At 45.1% G+C, this 23,940-nt stretch overlaps 1 protein-coding gene across 1 annotated transcript; it reads left to right on the forward strand.

Moving 5' to 3' along the window:
* Positions 1-1,510: 1,510 nt before the first annotated feature.
* Positions 1,511-23,940, forward strand: NAB1 (NGFI-A binding protein 1). Its single transcript, XM_065751134.1, has 8 exons — positions 1,511-1,648; positions 5,397-6,230; positions 11,353-11,486; positions 12,541-12,592; positions 17,819-17,929; positions 20,051-20,192; positions 21,415-21,564; positions 22,345-23,940. Exons 2-8 carry the CDS (start codon positions 5,412-5,414, stop codon positions 22,434-22,436), a joined length of 1,500 nt encoding a protein of 499 aa, XP_065607206.1. The 5' UTR covers positions 1,511-1,648; positions 5,397-5,411; the 3' UTR covers positions 22,437-23,940.

A 23,940-nucleotide genomic window follows, 5' to 3' on the forward strand; every position in this document is an offset into this window, starting at 1 on the left:
CAGTCGGAGCCGGAGGGACCAACCACGGAGCTGTTCTGCGTGAAGCTCCTCGGGGAGCTGTACCAGCTGCTGTGTTGGCAGCCTTGGAATTGCCTCTGGATCTGCCTTGCCGTCTTGTCTCCTGTGTGATTGCGTGCCAATTCAATTTTTTGCCTTGATTCCGTACAACTCGTGTTTCGCTCAGATTCCTCCTCAATGTGGGAGTCAGAGGAAACGGAGAACTCATCAGCTGCATTTCTTCTGTATGTTGCGAGAGCGTCCCTGTGCCATGTGTGAGATTCATCTTTCTTCATGTGATCAGACAGCACAACGCAGAGCCAGGCTGTGCGGGTGAGGTCTGTGCGCTGAGGATGGAAGGATCTGTTGTGTCGAGATGCTCTCTGCTCTCAGCTCCACGAGGGCGACTGCAGACCGATCGCTCTCCTCCTCCACAAACGTGTTGTTTGCACCTTGTCGTGCACTGCAAACCGTCCTTCATTCTGTCAGGACCGTGCCACCAAGGCCATGTGAGGCAGCCTCAGGTTAGGTACGAGCTTAGAAACTGCTGACCGTGATCGCATAGCTCGCAGTCATTACGGAAAAAGGTCTGAAGCGGGGGCTGCCCCCTGAGCTAGCGGTTCTGCTGCCTCCATTACTGGATCCACCTGATTTCCGTACTTCACGTTACTAAGTCCTGTGGCGCAACCGCTTCAAAACCAAGCGTGCTGCGTGGAAGTAGCTGTGAAGTTACCAGGAGCGGTACCACCCCATCCTTCCCACCTGCACAGGGCAGACATCCTACATCGGGACAGGAGCACCGCTCCGTTCCCCCTCAGACGGTGCCACAAAGCACCTCAAGAACACTCTCCCCGCTGCTCGCTGGCAAAGCCTCCGTTCTGCTCCTCGGCAGCCCCCGGCGCTCGGGATGGAAGCTCCGCAGGAGCGCGGTATTGCAACACGTTACAGCTTTAATTGCCGTGGTTGTAGTGCCTCGAGGCGCACGCAAAACCCTACTGAGAGGGATGGAAGGAGGGAAGGAAGGAGGGAAAGAAGGAAGGGAAGGAGGGAGGAGGCAGCGCCGCGCGCATTTTTGCGGTCTCAGCAGGCAGCGCGCGGCTCGGCTTTCTCATGGGAACCGCACGGCGCCCGGGCCAGGTCCGCGCTGCTCCCCGGCTCCCTCTTCGGGAAACTTTTACGGCCCGCTCTGAGCGGACGTCGCGCGTGGCCCGGCGGGCGGAGCCGCTCTCCCCGCGCCCCGCTCGGCGGCCCCGCTCCCGCCCCCGCGCGGCGGCGGCCCCCGCCGGGCTCTGCGTCACGCGGCGGCCGCGCGTGGGCGAGGGGGCGGCGGAGCGCGCGGGACCTCCCCACGTGACGGCGCGGGCGGTGCAGGCCGCTCCTTCCTTCCCTCCCTCCCTCCTTCCTTCCTTCCCTCGGTCTCCGCTCGAGCAGGGAGCTGGGCGGTGGGGCGGCCGCGCGGCCCCCCCCCCCCTTCCGCCTCCTCCTTCTCCTCCTCCTCCTCCTCCTGGCGGCGGCAGCAGCGAGGACGGGCTCGCCCAGCCGCCCCGTCCATGGGAAAGGAGGAGCTCGGGCCGGGAGGGCACTGGCAGGAACTTCGGCGGGGCTGAGCCTGCGGCTGCGGCGCCGGGACGGCAGAGCGGGGAGCCGCGGGGTACGTGGAAAGCGGCCCGGGGGCGGGCAGGGCGGAGCGCTGAGCCGGGGTGTGGGGGGGGAGCGGAGCGGAGCGGGACGGGGGCGGTGGGGGTGAGCGGCGCGGTGCGGTCGCCGCGCGTGTCGGGTCCCTTATAGGCGCTGCGGTGGCTCGCCAGCCTCGCTCGCGCGGCTGTGTTTTGGCACATCTCGGAGCCAGACGAGACTTGTTTAGTTTGCAAAGTCTCTGCTGCTGCTGCAGCTCCCGTGTAATTTTCCCCTCCTGCGAAAAGTGCCCTGGAAACGCTGCAAAAGGCGATGCATATGCAAAGCGCGGAGCTCCGCTCCGATCGCGGCGCGTCTGTGGAGACCTCGCGAACGCCCAAAGCGATGGAGACGCGGTGTGAAATAAGGACTTTTGCCTAAAACGCGGCAGCGCGGTGTTCCCCACTCCTCTCCGTGGGCCGGGATGAGCGGCCGCGGGTGGGGACACGCGGTGCGGCCGTGCGGTGTCGCGCTGTTCGCTGTGCCTCCCTCCGCTCCCACGGCCGGCGCTGATGGAGGGGGGTGGGGGAAGGCGAGGGCAGTGCGGCGGTTTCCCGGCTTCCGACGTGTGTTTCAGACGGCTTTTTCTGTTGAGGGGAGTTTCCTGGCTTCGTTGTTTTGCGCGTGGAAGATGTGCGGATAGGAGGCAGAGCGGCAGCCCAGCTGCCCCCGCCACGTCCGTGGCATGCCTCGTGCTGCGGCCCTGTGCTGATGCAGGTTGGCATCAGAACGGCCTCCCAGGTTGCTGCTGCCGGAGCAGCTTGTTTGGGGTGGCCGATGAGCCGGCTTACACAGCGTGGAAGAGGAGGAATAGGAATGCCCCTGATGCCCGAGGGCTTCCTGAGGCGCAATCCCTGCCGAGGAGCACTGGATGTCAGTTTCTAGCTGTCTGCCACTTGCGTCACCCTTCCTCGTGCCTACCCTTTTGTCCCAGAAGTGCTGTCCCTGCTGCTCTTGGAAACATCAGCAAGGGTGAAAAGCACTCCCTTGGGTTTCGGAGAAGCTGTTTAAATCACTTGGAAGATGGGTAGCACTGATACCCTGATGAGCAGGCCCAGTAGGCGAGCAGCAGCAGCAGCCCTGTGTCCCTGGGTTAAGGGGCTCCTGATTCTGAATGAGTGCCACATGGCTGTCTCAGCAAACCCTTGTTGCTTGTCCTCCTGTTGGTCCCGTCTCATTTCCAGGTCGACCAGCTCACTGCCTCCCTGGCTGCACAGAGCTGCAGGGAGTGAGGCTGTCCTGTTGGGAAAGCTCCCAAGTGCTCTGGATGTTGCTGGGGTGAGCGCGGCCCAACTGAAGGAGCTCAGCATGATGAGAGGAGAAGGGAGGTCAGGAGGGGGAGTGTTTGAAAATATCTACTCTGCAGAAATTTGGAGTGATCTTAAATGGAAAATTTGTGTGGCCCTCTGAGGAGTTACTGTACTAAATTTGGAAAGCAGAATTGGTCTTCAAAGTATGAAACAGAGGGGATTTCAGTCTTGATTTAAATGCAAACCTCGGCGCAGTCTGAACTGTGGACTCGCTGCTGACGCCTCCATAGTACATATTAATCCAGTTTTATCTGTCATGAGGAGATTTGTTGATTAGAGCCTCTAGGTAAAGACTGCTCATGGGCTATGGCTGCTTCTTCCAGCCCGTGGGCTGGAAAAATTAGCTCCATGCCTTGCCTGGAGCACTTGGGCTGCGTGTAATTTCACTGCCACCTTCGTCTCAGAATTCAATTTGGTTCTCTGCACAAAGCCCATTTATGTAGATTTATGTAGATTCGGTGCAGAGATGGATGTGTCTCAGAGAAAATGGGTATTCTTGTAGCAGTTATATAAACAAGTTGATTTGTGGTATTGATAAGAGGAAGGCAACATCATTTGAAGCAAGGAGGGTTAGGAGCAGTTCACTGAAGTACCGCTGATCTGTGGGCCATTCGTTTTGTTTGTCTCCTCAAAGTCTGTATGGAACGGGAGGGTTTTTCTAAGCATCTCTGAGAAGTCATGATGCTTTTAAAAATACAGAACTATGCTCCGCTTAAAGGATTTCCTGAAGCAATGTGCCTCACTTTCCTTGTTGCTGTTCACATCTTTGAGTGTAGACAGTGCTTAACTGTCGTTCTACGGTTAACAATTTCCTATAGTTCAGCTCTGTTTCTAAAAATATGCAGCTCTTCTCTGTTTCCCATTTTACCCTGAGTTTCCAAGTGCACAGCCTGGTAGGTGCTGGTCCCAGCGCCGGGCCCTTGGGGTGGCTGCTGGGATGCAAACAGCTATTGCTGTCAGTTCTGCTTCACAGAGCTTTAAAGGATGAGATGTGCAGCAGTTTCATTTTTCAGGCCTTTTTTTTTTTTTCTTTCCTGGAGAGATAGTTTGTATGTATCCCGTCACTGCCATACACGTATTTGAGATGTTTGTTGTCCTGCTAATTTTTGCTAGTAGATGTGTAAAGATAGATTTATTCTTTTGTCAGTCCTGTGCTGTGGTTGTATATTGTTGTGCTTGTCATTAAACCTCTTTCCCCCTAGCGTGTTCTCTTAAGTGCTGTTTTTGGGGTATTACTGTGTTTTCTTTTGAAGCACTGTGCAGTGGTAGAGGCAGAGTAATGCCAGCGGACCAGCTCTGTGTTTTAGTTCTTCTACTTTCAGAACCAACTGCAAATCGCATGCTTTAGGTCTTATTGATTGGTGGTTTAGCTTAATACACTAATACAGGAAATTATCTGCTTGTAGTTGTGAAAGCCACCATGTAAGCGTGAGATCTCAGAGCTCTCTGAAGGGGTTCTTATTTGTGGGATTATTGTGGATAACGTGGGTTTTACGGGAACACCGTTCTCTGAAGATGAAACCTGTATGAATGGCTTTTCTGCAGCAGTGAAGGCAGGCGACTGCTGCTGTTTGTCTCTTGGGAGCCTTTGGAGTGCAGTTGCTGTACAGCTGAGCGGTATTTCATCTCGTAGGTATCGATGACCCACTCCTGTTAGCAGATGGAACGGGCAGGGGAGTTCAAAGTGATGTTTTTCAACTGTACGTGTCGGAACCCATCGGAATTTTTTTTTGTCTGTGGATGTTGCTAGTGGAATTAAGATCAGCAGAGGCATTAGAATCCTGTTTGTGTGTAGCGGTAAAAATTGTAAAAACACTTGGTTCTGAAGCAGCCCCTCACTGATCCAGCTTCATTAATTCTCTGGGGTTCTGTGAAGCATTGCTTTCTCTTTCTGCTTTCTGCTTACAGTCCTCCAAATTGTTACGGAGGAAGGCAATGGAGAATTAGAGGGAATCAAAACTGATGATTTCTTTTTTCTTCAGAGGATCGGGTATTCAGTAATCCTTTGGTTTGTTTTGTGATCGTTTTGGTCTGAAGATGTAAAAAAAAGGAGCGGAGTAGAAGCAGTGAGCAATACTGAATGACATTCTTGGGAACAAACATGAAGTGGGAATGCTGAAAACAAGCTGGTTTCGTGTTTGAATCATCTTCTTTGTAGGTGCTTCGCAACTATCTCCTGATTTGTTTTTTCACAAACGTTTCAGCTGAGTCTCTTGTTTGATAAGATGTTAGCTGGTCAACAAAAAAAGAGAGCTATCACCACTTTTATCATTTCTGTATGTGGTCTTGTAACGAGGGGGAAAAAATCCCATCCTTTCAGTTGACAGTCTTAAGGAAGGATGCGGGGCGGGGGAGGAATGCATCTGGGTGTCGCCATTCTGATGTTCATCTTCTCTCTGCTTCTACTGTCTGCAGGTTCTGTCATCCGTGATGGCGTCAGCGCTACCCAGAACCCTAGGGGAATTGCAGCTGTATCGAATACTACAAAAAGCAAATCTCTTGTTCTACTTCGATGCCTTCATTCAGCAGGGTGGCGATGATGTCCAGCAGCTCTGTGAAGCAGGTGAAGAAGAGTTCTTGGAGATAATGGCTCTCGTAGGCATGGCTAGCAAGCCGCTTCACGTGCGGCGGCTGCAGAAGGCCCTGCGGGACTGGGTCACAAACCCTGGTCTTTTTAACCAGCCTCTCACTTCCTTACCAGTCAGCAGCATTCCAATATATAAACTGCCAGAAGGGTCTCCTGCGTGGCTGGGGATATCCTGCAGTAGCTACGAGCGGAACAGTGCTACCAGAGAACCTCACTTGAAGATTCCAAAATGCGCTGCCACAACTTGCGTGCAGAGCGTGGGTGCGAGCAAATCTGATGTGGTGGGGAGCTTATCGCTACAGGGCAGCAGTGAGCCGAGGCTCTGGCAAGGACACCACACTACAGAGAGTGAACATAGCCTTTCCCCGGCTGACCTCGGCTCTCCTGCTTCACCGAAGGAGAACAGCGAGACGCTGGATGCCGCTGCTGCTCTGTCAGTTGCCGAATGCGTAGAACGTATGGTTCCCTCCCTGCCCAAAAGTGACTTGAACGAAGTCAAGGAGTTGCTGAAAACGAATAAGAAACTGGCAAAGATGATTGGTCACATCTTTGAGATGAGCGATGAGGACCCTCACAAAGAGGAGGAAATCAGGAAGTACAGTGCAATATATGGAAGATTTGACTCAAAAAGAAAGGATGGCAAGCATCTTACCCTCCACGAGGTAAAGTCCCTTGAGCAACAACGGGCTTCCTCCCCTATTCCTGCACTTTATATGAGGTGCTATTTATAGGATACACCTTTTGTATGGGCACTTCTGACTGGATAATGAGAGCTGCGTGTCTTGCAAGAGACGTCGCCAGCTCTGCCCAGGAATAGAAGGCTTGGGTGAAAAAGAAACACCCTTCCCTGGGTGTGAGTGTGCGTGTGCGCTGATGACTTCAGCTTTATGTGCTCAGACTGCTCAGTCACTGCTACAGTCCTCCAGACAGAGGCTTTAAACACTGAAATAGCACACTGGTGTTGTGCCGAGCACATTCCTTGGGACTCTAGGCACTCAGCACCTTTTTAAACCAGTCTTGACTTCATATTCCTGTGTGCCTTCGAGGTTAGGCTGGTTGTTTAGAAGGCTAATGACTGAGACAGCTTATGTATGCTTACAGAATGTGCTCTCTTCCCTCAGCTCTAGACCCTCTCTGTAGCTAATGTGAAGTAAAAAGGGTTCTGCGGGTGAGGTTCCTAAACCTGGTGGGGTGTTTTTGAAATGTTTGGGCAAGGATGAAGCTTAATGATAAAACCTATCAGGTTTTTCAGGGAACACAGTGATTTTGGGCCAGCCAAGCCAAGTGTAGACAGCGAGAGTCATGAGGACATGAAAGGACTGTCTGCAATAATAATGGGTGGCTGTACTCTGAAGTTTTTTCCATCAATACCTGCATAGCATTTGTTCCTTCCTGTCCTTAGCAGTCCGTGCAGGTCTCCTTTGCTTCAATTCTGGCTTTCTTGAGGCTCATGCTGCATATGTTGTAATGTGATAGGTGTGTCTGTGTTGGGAATAGTTCCCTAATGCCAAAGTACAGTACAAGAGGAGAACAAACATTAAGTCGTAGCGGTGCCAAAACAACTGTTGATTATGAATGCTGCATCAGCATTTTTACAGTTAACAGAGATTGCGAAATTTCAGTTGGATTTAAAATTTGGCATGTACAACTGAGTTCCCAAAAGGGAAGGCAGTGTTTATGCTACAGGAGTGCCAGAAAAGCTGTACTGGCTTTAGCCTTTTTTCACTTCAAAAGGAAGTATGGTAGGTGCGTTACCCATAGTTCTGTCCATAAAACAAGATTCTCTTTGTGGTTTCGAGGGCACGGGCAGAAGAGAATGGTCTCTTTCTTTACATTTCTGGTTATGTATTTTCACTTAGGAGGAAGTGCAAGTTACTAGCAGTGACTTTACAAGGGCTTGGAACATCAGGGCAGGGAGACACTTCATGGGAACTTGTCAGTAGTCATGTCTGCACCACGTGTTTCAGTTGCCCACCTTTCATTTGTTTGCTTTGTGGCTGTGTTTGTGCGTATGATGTATAAAGTTCTGGTGTGCAAGAGCAAGTGTAAACGCAGTCTTTCTCCCCATCCTTGCAGAAGTCTCTCCTGATGCAGAGCATGCAGCTTATGAGGTGGAGGCAGGATTTGAGAGGCTTGGTTGTGTAGGTGCCCCGTGTGTGTTGCTGCGGAGTCAGGACTAGGAGGAAGGGGTTCTCCTCGTGTGAGGATGGATGCAGTCGAGGCCTGCAGAGCAGCATGTGCAGCTGTGCACTTTTTCCATCTCGTTCTCTGGTAGCAGCTGAAGAAAATAGTCTGAAATCTGGGCAGACTGCTCCTCAGACAGTTTCCTGGCACGCAGCAGTGCAGCGCAAGGTGGGCACTGGGGCATCAGTGTGTGTGTGTTAGGCATGCTGGGCTCAGGAGTGGCCCTCCAAAGCTGGTGGTGTGACTAGTGGGTGTTCGTTTGGAGAAGCAGGGTGCTGAAGAACTGGAAGAAAGGAGGACTGCTCTGCCCTGTGACTTAGTGCAGCTCTACAGATCTTGACTGCATCATTGTAAAACCGTGTTTAAAACTGAAATGAGAGCATGGTTTGGCTTTAGGAAATATTTCTATCGCTATTATGACTAAGGGCATGGGATCAAAGAAGTATGTGGTTGACTTATGCCTCACTTACGCATGTGAGGCCTCACTGAACTTGATGGGAACTGCACACATGCAAACAAGAGGAATTTGCTCGTAATTGGTTTACTGTTTGCTTAAAGAGGGTGGATATCACAAAGTTTTGTCTTGCACAGTTTTCTCTCCTTTCTACTTTAAAGCACAAAAGACACATACTATGTGACCGCTGAGACTATTTTTTGTTCACAGTTTGGTAAACCAGAGTTTGCCCTTCTGTGCATTCTGTTTCAATGGATTTTTATTTTCAATGGCTTAAGCAATTAGCTGCTTGGAAGGAAGGACCTTAAACAAGCAGGGAGGTAAGTTTCTCTTCATCCTGATATGGTGTTTCTGTACATGTTAATACATTCCAAGACTGTCCTTCTGCCTCGTGGTTCAAAGTTTCTCCTGGCAGCTGGCAATGAACAGCTGAATAAACTTCTCTGTGAATTTTAAAAAGCTTGAATAGTGGATAGCTTTTTAAGGTAAAGATCAGGGCACTTCTGACTCCTCAAGCAGTGTGGAGTTGCGTGCAGACTTGTCTTAAACTTGGTGGTAAGTTACTGAGAGTGCTCTGTGTGAACACTGTGGTATCCCAGGGGGCTCGAGCAGCCATTAGAGACCAGTGAGAACTGGAGCTGCTGAGCTGTTCTGAAAGTATGTGCTGTTGGTAGCGTTATCTGCTGTAAGGCACTTATCTAGCCCAAAATCTAATGCAAAATCTTTGAAACAGAGGCTCCAAAACTGGTAAACGTGCTCTCCTTAATCCATCCCGTTGTCTCTGGTGTTGCACGGATTTTCAGACAGGGAGAGCGAGTCGTGTTTAAAGTTGGAGTGGAGGAAGGCTGCGTGTGAGGCATGCCCTTGCACTCGGTGACTCTTGCATGTTTGAGTCAGATCTGTAATTTGTGTGGTGGTATTTCAGTACTTGTCTAGGTACCTATAAAATTGAAAAAATCCTGTTTAACAGTGTGAGAAACAGGAGTAAGAAGTACAAGCAGTAAATTGTCTAACTCGGTGTCTTCCTTTTGTTGACTCACCAAAACAGTAAGGCTTAGTATTTAATTGTGTGATTCTAAGTGGGGAGAGTGAGGATGGAGGGGGAGGGCTGGAAGACCGTAAATCCCATCGAACGGGAATGTACCCATCCTTCTCTGTAGAGCCTGTACAGTCACGTACTGCTCTGTCATCAAGGCTTCCAGCATACAGAATTTTGCTATTCAGGCATACAGTACTTTCTCACTGCAGCACTGTGCCTCCTGAAAAGGCAGGAAGCAATTCAGTAGTCTGGATCTGACCTCAGAGGAGAAACCAGGAAAAATCAACAAACAAACATTTGTCTTGTGTATTAGGACAAACAGTATTCGTTTACGAGTACCCAAAGCGTGTTCAGCTGTTTCAGCTCTTTGCAACCTTTGTTGAGGGATAAAAAATACTTTGAATTGTATCGTAAACATTAGCCATATTATTCATCCTGTGCAAAGCAATAGCTATCACTCTGACAGAAATTAGTGCCTGCTTTGGGTGGTAATTCTTGCCATAGGTGCTGTATTAACCTTTTATTTTTGTATTACTTTTCCTGTGTTCTTTCTGAAAAAGGTAGCCATTATAGCAACAGTTCCCCTCAAATGGGTAATAGTTGGTTATTTTAGCGTGTTGTTCTGTAGGAGCACAGTAACCTAGAGATGTTGCACAGGTTGAACTTCAGCTTCCCACCCTTGTGCATCTCATCTCCGTGGGACGTTTTTTGTCTGCACAGAGACTGAAAGCTCAGGCTGTGTATCCAGCTGGCCTGTTAAAGGCATGTTGGCACGTCAGGTATCAGGGGACGTCTTAATCAGATCAGAAGGTTTTATGCTGAAGAAGAGGAAAAAATGCTTATGAAATGTCACGAAGAGCAGTTCTGTTCTTTGTGAGGTTTCACAGGGTGCTGGCTGCTGTGAGAATCTCGTCTGTGGATGTTGTGTGCTGATGCATATATATCTTTTTCATCCTCCCTGGAGAATGAGTGTGGCTTTACACAGAATCTGGCTGACATCCTTCAGGGGTGGAGGTGCAGTGGTTCAGGTGAGCTGCTGACCACCCAGCAGCCAATCTGAGGCTGTGCTCACCTGTGAGAAGCCGAGCCCATGCAGGGCAACTTCCATTGGAAAAATAAAGAGGGTTTGTGTGCAGTCTGCAAAAAGGACCTGTAGTATTATTATGTTGTCCTCTTGCTATTACGCCTTGTGATGATTGCTGGCTGTTCTGTAGTTGAGGAAGAAGTGAAAATGTCTCATCAGACCCTGATTGCTGGGGAAGGAGCAGGAGGAATCTTTTTTCCAGCATCCCAGTTTGGGTTTTTCTCATTACATTAGTAATGTTGTTGTTTATCCATAGTGTTGATCGTGTGCTGCTCAGACAGCGATGTTGTCGAGCTGTTACAATTGCTGGCAGTAAGCACCACTTTCTATAGGCTTCTGAAGTACATTATGAAACCGTTTTGAGCCTTAAGGCTTTTTTTTTTTCTTTTCCCTCCACTTTATCAAACTATTGCCAGCAGCAGAGACACTAGAAATGTGTCCCAGCAGGCTTGGGAAAACATCCTTGAAACTAGTTACATTTGATTCATGTCTGAAGATAGTCTTCACAAACACGAGGGTGAGAAGCACGGCTAAAAAAAGTTTAATGGTTTCTTAAACCATCACCTTCTACGGAATGTATGCTGTATTCACCAGGGAAAGCCATCTGTACCCACACTGTCAGATATATATTTTTTTTCAAGTCCGGGGCATATTGCGGTTATAAAAATAGTACTCCCTGTAAACCAGGCTTTGGGAGCCAACCAGTGTGAACGTTCAGAGCTCCTGTTTTATATAGAGACTTAATTAATGCTGGGTTGAGGCACAGGCAGAGCACATCCAGAGTATTTCAGTATTGTTTTACTTTAGAGAACGTTCAGTGCACGGACCACATTTGTATCTTTTCTCTGAGGCTTATTGTGCGTTAAGGATGTAAATAAATTGAAAGAAACCCTCGAGGCATTAGATTACAGGTACAGGTAATCTTGCTTGCCATTGAAATCTTTCATTATTTCAGAAGGGGGTACAAAGATAGTGGGTGAAAGCATGCAGAATCACAGATCTGTTTTTGTGTTTGATTTCCAGCTAACAGTTAATGAAGCAGCCGCTCAGCTGTGTGTGAAAGATAATGCTCTGCTGACCAGGAGAGATGAACTCTTCGCACTAGCTCGGCAAATCTCTCGAGAAGTTACATACAAGTATACTTACAGGACCACCAAGTAAGGCTTTAATTCACTCAAAAGACCTTCACTTAATCAGTTTCACAGCATTTCTTCTGAAGCGCAAGAGATGCTTTCTCCTTGCACTCTAGCTAGCAAAGTGCTCTTCCAAGGAAAGTAGGAAAATGCTATTTGAGTCCTGAAGCTTTTAAACTGCTAAGATTTAGCTGTCTTGAGTCACCTTTTTATTTGTTCTCTGGTTTTCCATCTTTTGCAGTGATAGTGCAGGTGGAAAGGCATGTGAGAGGGTAGCGTTTCAGGTATTTGAGGCATATGAGTATTTCAGGGTTAATATAGAGCCAAAATAGCCAAAATATAGAGCCAAAATAGCCAAAAGCTTCCTCATGTGGGGTATTTTTCTTGTTTTGCTTTTTGTTGTTGTTGCTGGTTGTTATTGTTTTTAAATATACTGATTGAGTTTGCTGGTTTCCAGGGCATGAGAAAGATAAGATCGTAGGGGAGTGTCTTACGAACTTGTTTGATAAAAAAACTGAAGCCAAGTCCTAACTTCAGTCATTAATGTTCTGTTAGGTGAACTGCTATGGAATAATAGCAAGGGCTTAATAGCTTCTGGTTGCAATTGAAAATGAACTTTCCCTCGTATTTATTACTTCCAGATACTTTTTATATGTTGCTTTCACATTTTAACTCTGACCTTTATTACAGTATCCTTTCGAAGTAGTTTTCATAACGCTTCGGGGGGTTTTTTGTGCTTTTCTCTTGCTCTCCTTCCTTCCATGCTGATGATATGTAAATACAAATCCATTCTGGGTAGTCAAAAGTAAAAGGCGTTTCTGTGATTCTCTGTGCTCAAGCAGATTTCCTTTCTCTTCAGGAGAGTGCATGAGTCTTCTGACACTTCTGAAAACAACACAAGGCACTTGTATTCTTTTCCTCTGTGCTCAAGTGGCTTTTAGTCCAAGTGCGTTGGATGCTTTTCTGTGCATCTGATGACTTCTGGCCTTACTTTTTTTCCCTTGACTATTTCTCATTATTATCTCTGGTGGTCAGGGTTAATCTCCTGTTTACTAATAACAAATGTCTTCTCTTCTAGATCTAAATGTGGGGAAAGGGATGAACTGTCACCAAAGAGAATCAAGATAGAGGTACAGTATTGTGGCTCCCATATTTCACTCTATGCATGATAAAACTTACGTTTATTTTGAAGGGATCTGTCGAAGGAGCTTTGTCAGGAAAATATTTTGCAGACAGTTGATGGGTGTGAGAGGGCGAGAACCACTGCTGGAGTCACTGAAAATGTAAATGCTTGCTGCAGCAGTCTGTAGGAGCAGGGGAATAGAGGAGGATTTGCTTTATGGTAAAGATGCTTCCGGTGTTTTGCACTCAGTATTTGTAGAAGGAGGAAGAATGGATCGAGTGATATCCTGTGATGGAACAAACTCAAGCTCTATAGGAGACGTCTTCCCGTAAGGCCTCTTGCTTTGATGTCAGCATTGGGTGGGATGAGTTTTTTCAGTGAGCATTAGTTTTTTTTTAGTGGGTGTTAATTTACTGGGTTTTGCAGTGAGTTTTGGGCCTAAAGCACATATATACCTGGCTGATAAATACACCTGCACGGGGTTTTGCTTAGGGAAGTGAGTGTTCCGCTTTTTGTCCTGTTACCACTGCAGGAAAATAAATCTGAGGGCTCTTAAAAAGTCACTTAAGCAAACAAATACATAAATCATTGTAAATCTGTGTACCTGTGTAACTTGTAAGAGTAGCGGATCTTCCCTTCTCATTTTTCAAACAAACTGGTGATTAATTTTTACACGGATCTCTAATTTGTTTGCAGTGTTGTGGGGATTTTTCTTGCGCTGCCTGCTCCAAGAGCTGCAAATATAAACGCACATTAGAATGTAAGCTGGGACTGAGCTAGAATCACACGTCCTGCAGATATGTGATGTTCCTTAACTGCAGAGGGAAGCTTTATAGCATTCTGGAATGTGCAACACCGTCTGTGGTAAATGATGCACCCAATGCCAGGCTCTCATTTGTTCAGCAGCGCAGTGCTTTGTTACCTGTACGAGGGCTTTTCCTTTGCAGCAAACCCCAGTGGGAGCACTTAGCTTTGAAAAGGCAGTTCTGAATAGGCACATAGGTGTGTTCTTTTGTTATTGCTGTTTCAGTTCCACCAGTCTGCGTTCACTTGCGGTTTGAGTTTATAGAATGCCAAGCACACGTGCACGTTGAGAATTTACTTGGAGCTATGATAACAATTCTGTACTGCCATTTAGATGTGTTGAGGTGTGCTTTGACCTATGCCTGCTCTTCAGTCCGGAGGAAAGAGCTGGTAGAAGCTTCATTACATGATTTTATCCACCTTCGCTCTGTTGCCAGCCTTGACCGACAGGTTGCAAGATGGTTGCTTGATTCTCCCTCCTCTTTAGTCCAGCCTAGTCTTAATTGATGAGAGCTGGCGGGGACCTGCTCCTCCTGTGCTTGAAATAGTACTTAACAGACGATTAGATTTCAGCATTAGAAAGCTTTTCCTTCATTCAGTGATAATTGGTGATGAGCAAATGACTGAAGTGACACACCGTAAGGGAGGTACTTTTTTCTGTAGGATCTTCATTGAAGGAAAAAGTATAATAAAAAGCAGTGAAAAACATGGGAAGAAGGAAGATTAGGACAACCCCAGGGAATCTGCGTTCTCTTAGTTTTTGAATGATGAGTCTGGCAGCTCTGCTTTCTCAATACACTATTTAGTTCAACAGTTCTGAGAATGGATGTTTACTAGGTTTGGTTTGTATCTGAAATTTACAGTCATATTTTAAAATGCATATGCAAATTTTGTGTCTTAATTGTGCAAATCACTTCTTCAGAAATAAGGCTGTCTCCAAAATAGGAAATGGAAAATTAAGCTAAATGAAATTAACTTTCATGTAAGAAGATAGCATTAATAACTCTGAAATGCCGAGTGCCATTGTCAGTGCAAATGCCTTTCTTTACAAGGGGAGTCTCCTGAACTCCCCGAGGTAAATGGTTACTCTGGTGCATTATGATTCTGATTGCTAATTAGGGAGTTTTCTTCAAAGGGGGGACGGGGGAGAAGAAGCAGTATTACTCAGTAGATCACTCTTACATCTGATACCATGGTCTCTTAGAGGTTGCATTTTGGGAAAGAGAGTGTATGTTTTCGGTTAAATGGGAATGGCAATAAGTGCTGCAAATCTGTTTCTTCCTTTCTGGATGAATATTCTTCATCCTGTTTCTGAAGTTGTGACACTTGACTGCAGCTCAGTCAGCTGACTGCCATGCTGATACTTGGATGCAGTGGATCAGGACGCAGGTGACTTGTTATGGCTATCCCTGGCTTTTCTTTCTTTTCCTTCCTTTATTATTATTTTTTTTTTGTAAAGGTCATTCTGTGCTTCTGTTTTAAGGCTGCCCTCTGTATTCTGATTCACCATTCCGTTGCTCATTAGTCACTAACGTCTCTGTAAAGTGTGGTCTAAAATACTAGCTTGAATTTGGAAAGATTTCACGCCCTTTTTTGCATACTGTGATAGAACACTTAGAAAAGATGAGTTAATTTCCTGAAATATACCAACGCATTAAAAAAAAACCCAAACCTAAAAACCTCTGAAGGTTGCACTTGTGCTATCAGAGCTGTGTATGCAAGCTTAAACATTGCTGGGTTACAGCCACAAATGTACATTTATCCTCTTTATGAATATGAAACTCACATAAGCATTACAAAGAAACAATATGCCATGAATTACATCAAATTACCTGTAAAAGCCTTTCTCTTCCCGTGTGCTCTCCCCCTCTTATTCACAGAGTGGGTGGGCAAGCTGTGGGAGTGAAGTGTACAGGGGAGAAGGAGGGAAAAAAAATTCCAGGCAAATGAGAGACTAAAGGTGCAGAGGGAGTGAAAAAAGATGTGGAATGAATTGGGCTTTAGAACCAAATTTTGTTACAAGGGAAAAAAATTAGAGAGAGTTACATTTCCTAAGCCTGCCCTGGAGAGAAGGCAGAGTAGATTAATTGGGGTGGAACCGGCATTTCCTCTTGCACCTTTTGCACAGGTGCTGTGGGGCAGGGGCACCCCTTGTTTTGTCATCTTCTGTGACTCAGTCCCAACAGCACTCAGAGCGGTGAGCTGCTGGGGCAGCAGCTTAGAAAGCAGAATAAGTCACAGGTGTATCACGCTCACAGCAAGGGGCTGCTCCGTGTCATGCCGCTCTCTATTGGGTTTAATGGGGTTCCCCTCTCAGGTACACCACCAACAGCTGAGAGAAGAGAGGAGTAGAGAGCTGAACACGGCCTCGCTGCCCCTGGGCTTGTGGCAGGAAGGAATTGTTCTGTGCCAGCTGAACAAGAGGGGTGGGGAAGGCTTGCCAAAGCTCATTTCACTGTGCTCAGTGGGGGACACAGGAAGGAAGGGAGAAGTGGAGGTTGTGAGGAAACGTCTTCCACTGGTGCCAGTACGGAATGGGGGGGGGAGAGGGAGAAAAGGCCCACCTCTCTCGCTGCTGAGACGGTTGAAAAGAAAATCAGTGTAAGTGTGGGATTTTGCTGCTTTTCTCGAAAACAGCAAAAGCAGTAGAGCCTACTGTTTGCATAGGAAAAATGTCATTAGAGGGAGCAAAAAAGCACATGTGGGACTGGGAACATCTGCTGTAAGAAGCCTCTTGAAAAACAACTGAGCAGTGGCACAGCAAAACATAAGTGCTGTGCTGCACGAAGCAGGCCCCTCTTTGTGCACAGGGAAAGGAGCTTGGTGCAAAGCAGGGCATCGCCTAGCATGACCTGCAGCTCAGCAGTCCTCCTCCTAGGGAGGGTCTCCAAGGTGCTGATCCACGCTAGCACTGTCATCATAGGGTCACACGCAGGAGTGATGGGTGACAGTCACAGCAACAGGCAGGGGGGCCTGCTTGTAGGAAACAGCCTTTGCTTTTGTACTGGGGTGTGCTCACAGACACATTGTAAAGAGCTGTGTCGCTGATTGGTTGCCAAACTAGGATCCTCGGTGATACGTTTTTGTGTATTCGCTTTTCATCTTCCTACGCACAATGATTTTTCCCAAACAAATTCAGGTCTGACTATATGAAAATGGTCAGCGCTCATGGAAATGCGCTGCGGAGTCTTTGTTTCCAGAGGATGAGGCTTTGTGGCAGTTTACCTGGTTATGAAATTTTACATACTTATCGTGTTTATTTTTCCCCGAGGGAGTATGTTGGGTGGATAAAAGCCTTATGCAATGATTCACACATGATTTTTTTTCTCCTGAAGCGTAAGGAATAATTTATTGGCATTACACTGCACTGAGGGTCTGACCACAGCTGTTCAGTTCAGGTTGTTGTGTATCATGCCTCCCAGATGCATAGAGCTTGTAGTCTTTCCCGTGATTTTTCTGTAAGGTCCCAGTTCATCTTTCTTGGATGGTAATTTATTTGTTTGGCGATTGGCAAAAATGTTTTTACTTCTATACACTTGCCTCCAGAAGTCAAAATGAAAGTTATGTTACCTGTAATACTTCTGATGCTTGAATACTCAGTTACAAATGTCACCATTTTCAGGTTTTAGTCTAAGTTCTCTGGAGTTTTCTCAGATCACCTATGCTCTGACTTTGTAGATGTTTATGGATATTCCTCTGTTTTACATGAGCTTTAGTGCCAAGCAGGATAAGTTTCTCATCTTGAACCATTGCTCCGATGATTTATTTATTGTAATGAAGTCTGGCAGGATTTCACACAAACTTCATTTGCTTTATTTGCACATATGCAAGCTGCAAGAGAGTTTTGCATGTCGTAACCATTTGAGGCTGAAAGAATTCTTGAATCCTGGTTTCCCATAGTACCTAAAATCTTGGCTTCTCTTGAAATAGCAGTGTTTCATTTTGTGACACCAGTATATTTTCTGTGTGAAGCGTGTTGAGTTTTAGGAGGCCTCACTCAGTTTCTCAAGGTTAACAGCTATCTGCTGGGTCTTGGTCTTTGACTTAGGTATATATTTGATTTCTTAATGTCCAAGGCTGCTGTATGTAAAGAGGAACAGAAATGCTGGCCCTAAATCTACCTGGCAAAGCCTAACTGATAAAAGCCATTTTTTGTCAGAGACAACAATAGTCTGGGTTCACCTGAAACCGTGAGAGAGATGATTGTCTGTGTATGTGACATTAGATGTGTAGTGGGTACCGTGTAGGGACTGTATGCATTTTACACTCAAACTTCAAGGGATGGTTAGCACAGACATCTAAATGCCAGGCCAGAGCTGTCAGTTTGGGTTGGTTTGCGTTCTTCTTTTGAGTATGCGTAGAAATGGGGTGCAGAAAAAATTAATCATGTCTTTCTCTTCGTGTTTGGTTTCTTTATTATGCTCAACAGGATGGTTATCCTGACTTCCAGGACGCAGTCCAAACACTCTATCAGCCAGACAAAATGCCACTTTCTTTGGCTAAAGGAAAGAGTGAAGACTCAGCTGCTCTTAACTCCCAGGTAAACCAACTGTACTGCGCTGTGAATAATATAGGCATGTCTTTGTACATCGATTTTGATGTTTTGGTCTGATGACTAAAGGAATTAGCTTCAGTTTTCAAAGGCTACCTAGCTGATCTGTGATTGCATCACTCAATTTGGAATTACCTTCTGAAACTGTTCTGACAGCGTTACAGCTTTAACCTTGTTCACTCCAAGAAAGCAAAGTCTATCTTAGAGGGCTTGAGAGTATGAGATAGCCTGTTGGAGCAAGTAGGGTACTATTGGTACAGTGTGTGCTGTGTACTTGAGTTATTAGCTATAAATGGAAATGTGTTGAATCTAGAGGATAAATAGAGTAGGAAATGTTGGAGTCCTCAGTTCTGACATTTCTTTTTACAAGGATAGTCCACTATATTTAGGATAGAGAGAGCCTCTGGATCCAAAATGATACGTTGCCTTTCTCAGTTACATCCAGCTTGGTAGAAGTGCAGCATTTTCACGTGTCCAGAAGGCATTTAATAGGTGAAGACAGGTTTCTGGTTCTTTGTCTTTTCTGTAGGTTATCCCAGCCTTGATGACAAATGTAATCACAAAGTTTCCGTGTAAGATTCTGTTTGGGATCTATGCTTCTGTTTTCTGAGACTAGATATGTTACCCTGGCTTCTGCGTGCTTCTACTGTAAAGCAGCATCTAGTCATGCAAATTGTGTTCATTTTGCTACACTGAAAAGCAATTGTGCTACATTTCTGATCTTGCATAACGATTAAACGAACTTGGTTTTGCATGCTTTTGGCCAGTGGTCACTGCTGTGCAACAGTGGAATAGAAATTTGTTTTAGGCTCAAATGGATCCACAGCTTCTCTGGTAATTTATGGTGATCAGAAAAATTGTTGCAGTTCTGTTTTCTCTATCTCAATTAAACAACAAAGATTACTGGAGTCAAATGATAAATGTTTTACTGCCATTTAAAAATCGCTTTTCAGTTTGAAAGTAGTGACAGAACTGACAGAATAGCAAAATTAAAGCACAGTTGGAAGTAAGCCATTTGAAAATTGTTTCCTTTTTTAACCTACTTCCCAAGACCAAGCTTGAGCTGTCAGCATTCTGCAGCACCTGATGACCTCTAAGCAGAGTGTTATTGGTTGTGTTGTTACCCACCTGTCAGGGTCGTGGCTGTGCCAGAGAAGCTCTGATGCTGTGGGAAGTCAGGACTTCGGTCATCCACCAGGAGAGGCTGAGCGCTGTGAAAACTGGCATCACTTCTTAGTCTGCATCTATTCTGGTTGAAACAATAGGAGAAATTACCTGGAAGAGAAATGAAATTTCTCCTGTCGATCCTACGGGGTTAATTTGATCTGCTTTGTGTTCTCATGTTCACAGTGGCTCTTCTAAACAAACTTTATCGACTTGTGATTTTTTATTTATTTATTTATTTTTGCCAAACACTATTTACATTCTTAAGAACAAGATTATGTTGAAAGTTAGAATTTTCTTGGCGTCAGATTCAATGACAAACACTCAGACGCCATTTCCTCCCACGTTGCGCTGCGTTGTTTAATTTCACTCTCGAGAGGTGTATAGGTCTTGTTCTTCTTCTAGACAGACATTTCGCACCTTTATCCCCCACAAACATACTGTCATCCTACACTTTCAGAATGGCAGATTTTTAAGCTTGTATAGTGCTGTTTCTTAAAATAAAGATTCCAAGATGTCTGGTGAAATCTTGGCATAAGTTTTTAGCAGATGTTGCCATTGCTCTTGGAATACTTCGTGCATACATGTACTTGAGCAGAGCTAAGACATTATTTTTCACTTCTCTTGAGATTCTCTTCACGTAACTTGCAGCCCTGAAGTGTGTTTTCAATGGGTTTTCTAAGAACAGAATTTTGCATCGCATTTTTGCATGGATGAACTACTGCAACTCAGATTTTAAGCATTCCTGAGTGACTCAGATGTACAGTATGGAAATTTTTATGGGTGCAAAAATACTTTGTTTACTTGATAGATTGGAAGAAACTGTAAAACACACATCTGTACACATGAGTCAACAAAAATCTACATCTAGGCTGCTAGTCTTATCATCAGATATTGTTTTTTCCATGTTTTGACTCAATAGATGTGTGTGTGCTTTATTTGCAGTCTGAAAAGGTGATGGCAAAACAGATGGAATTTCTTTGCAACCAGGCTGCATTAGAGAGACGTCTTTCCACAGGGTGTTACAGGCAGAACTCGGAAGAGCACAGCCCCAATGGCATGTCATTAGATAACATTGATGGACAAGGTATAGTAGCTTCCAGGCACGGTGTCGCTGTCAGCAGATGCATCTGATGTTACACAACCTTTGTCAGTGGTGTTATTTATCTGGTGTGGCACAAACAAAACACTGAGCACTGAATGGACAAGACAAGATCTCTGCCCTAAAGTGCTTGCAGTCTAAGTAACACTGTCAGATGTATAGTCAGATTCTGCTCTGTTACTGTCGTGTAGCTGGGCAAATGGCTTTCCCTGCAGGTAACGTGCAGGAGGGGGAAGAAGGGAGGGAGAACCACTGTTAGTGAGGGCAGTGCTCGTCTCCAGTTTTATCCCAAGTTTTGTAAATAGAGAGGCGTGTTCAGGATGCTGCATTTCATTTGTTCTCTTCCTTTGTGGAGATGGAAGGTAAAGCTGATAGTGCAGTTGGTACCACCTGCCCCCCTCCCCCCCCCCCCCCAATTATTTATTTATTTATACCTATCTGTGCAGTCTAGGAACTTGAGTAGCTGGCTATGTAAATTACTATGTAAATTCCTTAGTAGCAAGCAGATTCTTATAATGTTTGTAGTAGCTTGTTCTTCATAAAGCTTATAGTTTTGTGGTGATCTGTTTGCTTTACCAACTGGCTGTTGGCCAGCTTGCATTAATTTTAGGAATGTTTAGTTTGTTTGACCGGTTTCTGTTTGGTTTTCTGTCTGGGTGTTGTGTAATGGGAGAAAACGTTAAGTATGGACAAGAAATGCAAGCAGACAATTTTTTTTTATTTATTTGTATTTTTAAAAGCAAGGGTTGGATTTTTTGTTGTTTTTTTTTTTTTTTTAAGAAGCAGTAGAGGGAGAAACTAAGGGAATGAAAGCAAGCGAGCATTAAAATATCAATTTCCATTTGTGTGTGTCGGTCGAGCAGTGCTGTATACAAGTACACAGAAAGAGTAGTGTGTGCTTCCAGCTCCTGATGCTGCAAGTTGCTTTATACCATTTATCCATTGTGCAGAGACGCTGGGAATTTTGGGGATCTCGGTGGGCTTTTTGAGCAGAATAAGATATTCACGTGGTTATAGAAATATCCACTGCCTGTGGAATAGTCAACGTGCCAGCATATTCACAGAACACTTGCTCTGCTAGAATTCCAACCAACAGTGGAAATTTAGGATTCCTGATAAAATTAGTAGGTCTCTATTTTTTTTTAATTGTATTTTTAATATTGCCTTCTTCTTAATGCATCCATATTTCACTGTGAACCGCTTCCAGGTGAAAGACCGCTGAATCTCCGGATGTCAAATCTTCCCAGTAGACAGTTGCAGCACATTTCACTTGATGGAGAGCAGCACATTGGAAAACCTCTGTGCAGTGAATTGATCCGGCTTTACCCTGGTGGTGAGGCAAAGTCCCAGTCCTCAGGTTTGTGCTGTCTCATGTAAATTAACCACTGCTGCTTAGAATAGCTTTGATTAACCACTTGGTGTGGGCTGTCTCTTGAGTGAAGAAGGTAGCTCTATCTGCAGCTCTTTGCATGTAACCTTTTAACCAAGGCTTCAGACAAGGCGTCAGGAGTGGTGTTACTTATCAATCTAGAAGAAGATTGACTATTACTTGGGATCAACTCAGAAGATGCAATCACTATATTAAAATAAACAACTGTCTGTCCTCAGGGAGGTATTGACCCAAATTTCTGCTGTTAAATACTTAGGTTGCCATCTCTCATTGATTGTAACGTGGCTATAGTCTGTATAAAGGAATCAAACTATAAACATAGTTTTCATAAAGAGAGTTCCTATCCTGCCTAGCTCTCTTTCTCTTCTCTGTATCGTGCTATATGTGCTTTGAACTGAGTGTCCCATTCACTGACTTCTGCTCATGTTTATGGTGCTTCCCTTTGGCTATGGGAGGAACTCCCTAAGTTTCACACAAGACAGCAAAAATCGTTCATGCACAGGTGGTTTAAGTTTCACAGTTGGCTCCTTAGATAAAGCCAGGAATTCTTTACATTCTTACGACTTCAGGAACAATAATAAAATCCCATCTGAGTTTGGAAAGCTTGATAGGAAAGAGGTTACTGAAAGATAAAAAGAGTCTTGTGTATCTTTCTTGAAGTAAGAACAGAATACATTTGTTCCCAAGCAGTATTTTTAATGTTTTTTTCTTTATTTTCTTTTTTTTTTTGTTGTTGTTTAAACACAGAGGGCCTTGGTATCTTAAAGGATTTTCCTCACTCGGCTTTTAACAACATAGAAAGGAAGGTCATAAAAACAGAACCTGAAGACACAAGATAGTCATCCTGTTCTGGAAACCAGTGTCATAATAAGGAATGAAACTTCACGAGAGAAGAAAAAACAGCCTTAATAACCAGTGTTGCCTCATTCAAATAAGAGATTTCAATAGCCAAAGCGTAAGAACTGGTCCAGTACTCTGTGGAAACAGAAAAGCAAAAGACACTGCAAACTAAACAGTAATACAGGTGGATAAACATTCCTGTTCAAGTGGTTTTATAACGTGGAAAGATTCACAAATTAATATTGTGGGTCTACATTATTTAAGAATGTATTATGTATTTGTATAACTTATCAAAGTAAATCTAGATGTCGGGACGTGTAGAGTCCAGTAGATGTGGCTACAGTTCATTTTACTTGAAATTTCAGTGTCTACTTTCAGTGTACCTAGCGTAGATCTGGTTGTTAAACATTAGAATTACAAGTCATTGGAGAAGTAGGAATGCAAACACCGTGACACAATGAACAGCAAGTTTGCAACAGTGTGTGTAGGGAAAATGGAAGATGCATAAAATATCTCATGGTTCAAAATGTTACGTGGGTATAGCATTTGGTAGACCTAGACCCCGGTTCTGTATCATAGCAGATATTCTTGGCACTTACTGTTGTTACATCACTTTGAATGGTTTCAGCAGCCTTTGTGTACCGCACTTACAGTGGAATACCTATCTACAGTTTGGGAGTGTAGAAAATGCCAATGAGAGTATGGAAGAGTCCGTATCATTGGTTCCCATTTTGATGTGAAAATGTAACCGTTTGATAGACCTTCAGTTTATCAGTCCGTTTCAGTACAGTTACTGAAGTTGCACCCGACATCCAGAAACCCTAAGATCTTTTGGAGGAGAAAGACACAAGGGATTATGCCTTCAGAATGTGACTCCTTGTGAAGTGCTGTCCAGCCCACGTGATTCTATGAATATACCGTATACTGCATACAGTATGCCAATACGTTTCTTTATGTATGTGTTTGATTAACATCCGTACCCTTTATTTATTTGACAGTTTTTATTTTTTTGTACATTTTCACTTTTGCGGATGTCCTCTTATCTGAGGAGAAAGAATGGGCTTCAAACGTTGGGATTCCCCATGCTGCGTTTCGTGTGCTTCCCTTATTCCTCTGTGCACCTCCTGCGATAAGGATTGCTTTCCTGCAGTCGGAATAGTTCTATGCCTTAGTTTCTCAATACAGTTTTTTTCCTACAGTGTTTTCTGGAGGGGTGAAGGAGGGCTAAAGGAAGTAAGTCCCCACGCAGTGGGTGCATTTCCACGTCCAGGTGTGTGCTTCACGTCTGCAGTTTGCTCTGCATCATAGCTGTGTATTAATTCAGTCACAGTCCGTCGTACTCAAGTGCTCAGCGAAACGTGAGCTGAAATGTCTACACTGCAGTCTCTTATCACTGTAAACATACCTAATTATTTTATCACTTTTGATTTGTGGAACAAAGCTTTATAGTAGAAACACCGGTAAACGACTTTTTATACTATTAAAATGTTTGGGTTTTTTTAA

The sequence above is a fragment of the Cyrtonyx montezumae genome, unplaced genomic scaffold (genome assembly GCF_038088225.1).
Source record: "Cyrtonyx montezumae isolate F1298 unplaced genomic scaffold, pur_monq_1.0 scaffold_7, whole genome shotgun sequence".
Lineage (NCBI taxonomy): Eukaryota > Metazoa > Chordata > Aves > Galliformes > Odontophoridae > Cyrtonyx > Cyrtonyx montezumae.